This window comes from Asterias amurensis, chromosome 3, assembly GCF_032118995.1.
Source record: "Asterias amurensis chromosome 3, ASM3211899v1".
NCBI lineage: Eukaryota > Metazoa > Echinodermata > Asteroidea > Forcipulatida > Asteriidae > Asterias > Asterias amurensis.
In genome coordinates, this window is record NC_092650.1 from 17,590,595 (window position 1) to 17,592,786 (window position 2,192).

At 40.6% G+C, this 2,192-nt stretch overlaps 1 protein-coding gene across 1 annotated transcript; it reads left to right on the forward strand.

The window, feature by feature from the left end:
- The first annotated feature begins 369 nt into the window (after nucleotides 1–369).
- On the forward strand, nucleotides 370–1,364 carry LOC139934556 (echinoidin-like). Its single transcript, XM_071928815.1, has 2 exons — nucleotides 370–893; nucleotides 1,298–1,364. The coding sequence occupies exons 1-2, from the start codon at nucleotides 370–372 to the stop codon at nucleotides 1,362–1,364; spliced, it is 591 nt and encodes a 196-aa protein (XP_071784916.1).
- Nucleotides 1,365–2,192: the final 828 nt, after the last annotated feature.

Consider the following 2,192-nt stretch of genomic DNA (forward strand, 5'->3'; position numbering starts at 1 on the left):
AGAAATGGCGAGTCTTGGTTGCGAATTGAACCTCATATAAAGGAATTCAGCGGGGGAGGGGGGGGGGTTGATTCTGTTTCCCCAACCCTTGAACCTTTTCATTGCGTCACACTGCCATTCGTTGCCACGAAATCGGGGAAATATTGTTGTAGGGTGACATACAAACAGCCGATGTTTTGTTCACCTGCAAATTCTACTACTTCAACGCTATCGATCTTTAAAGCTATACACATCAACTAAAAGGAGCTGAAGAGAGCAGTCATTTTCTGTTCAACCGAACATTAGACATTCTACTGCTTCTATCAACAGTCTTTATTAGGTCCTGTAAGAGTACGAGATAGGCCTACTTTTTGACACCTGTCATACATCATGGATGCTATTCGAGTAATTTTGGTTGTGTGGGTTTTCTCTGGTCATATTTTGGCTGAGATCTGCCCTCCTGATTGGCATCGATACGGCGAGTCTTGTTACTTGTTTTTAAATGACAGGATGGATTTTTACGAAGCAAATCGCACTTGTACCGAAAAGTCACGAGCCACCCTGGCCTACCCAACCTCACAAACCGAACAGGATTACATTTGGGAGTTATTCATGGACAAGAGTCCCACCTGGAGTCTCTGGGTTGGTTGTAATGACATCGTGGAGGAGGGAACCTGGCAGAACTGTCCGTTGAAGGGTGATGGCAGTGGCGCTTATGAGAATTGGAAGGATGGAGAACCCAGTGGTCTTTCTGATGGAGATGACTGTGGAATGATGACATTGGGCATGAATGGCAAATGGGATGATGATCTCTGCACATATGATCTGTTTGCTGTCTGCAAGCTCCCCGTCTGCAGCGTCCGTCTGACACCCAAGTGCCTGCTCCGTCACGCTATGGAGGAGCTAGAGAAATCGTGCAGCGGGAAGGGTTGCCGATCACACCCTCAATATCACTCCTCCCTCATAGACAACTGCTGTGATGATCAGTAAATGACTGAACGGGGAAACTGGCCTGCGATGATAATCTATATCTACCCTTCAATATTTATGAACAAGAAACATTGAGGCATATTATTTGTATGCGGCACCCGTAAACTCTGCATCGTCGACTCGAAAGTAACTTACCCACATTGAGGAATAAAAATCCTTCCTCCATACTTGAAATAAGATGGAACTAGTAAGATGGCTTGCAGCTGAGCAACGAAATTTATACTGAAGAAGAAGCTTAATAGGAGATTGATTTGAAGAGTGACATACATATTTCTGCACGGAAACCCGTGGACTTAAACTTGACATTAGTTTCCAAAGTCAGATAGAGCGTCGTGTCGTGCGGGGAGGCCTGCCGATCACACCCCAGATGTCACTCCTTCAATCTGTTGGAGTAAGATGAAGGGAAGATGGTGTGCCAGCTGAACAACGCAACTCGCTGAGAAGTGGCTGATCTTCGATATGTAGAAATGGAGTTTGCGATCAATTTAATGACTCAGTACTTTGGGGCGTGTAGAGCATAGAAAGGACAAGATTTCGGTGGTTCTTTTTCATTTCTTTTAGTATTTATGATATTGTGAGTTATGACTTCAGTTTTTTTCGGATTATCGTTGTAATTTTATCAATTGAAGTGGCCTATAGATATTAACATAAACGCATTCATATATGTAAACGTGGTTATCTTAGCATCATTACGTTTCAGCGTTAACATGCTTAGCGCAAATACAAATGCATTAACATTCTCGAGGGAGCTATTCTTCGCGTTGAAAAATTAATATTCTTTCTGTTGTTGCGCTAGCTCACAAAATATCGGTGAACACAAATCGACACATGTGAGGCCAATAGTTTTATTTTTACCAATGAAATAAACAATAAATCAGTGGGGCTTTTAAGGGACAATATGAAAACAAATCTTCGTTCTAAAGAAAACAAATTCGTTAGAACGAAGACAAAATTCATTCGAACAAACAAATCTTTCTGACCAAAGATAATTTTCGTTTGAACAAGGATTTGCTTTCCTCTTTTTGACTCAAGAGAAAAATTACAGCATTGTTTAACACACACAAAAAATACAATAATTAATAATAATGAAATAAAATGTTTCATTTTAAATTTGCTCAATGTTAAAAGACTTGTAAAATAAATTCAATCGTTTGCTGAAAAAACCCATTCTTCATTATACAGAACGGTAACAAGTATGCTTGTCGCATTCGATGTTTTGCTAA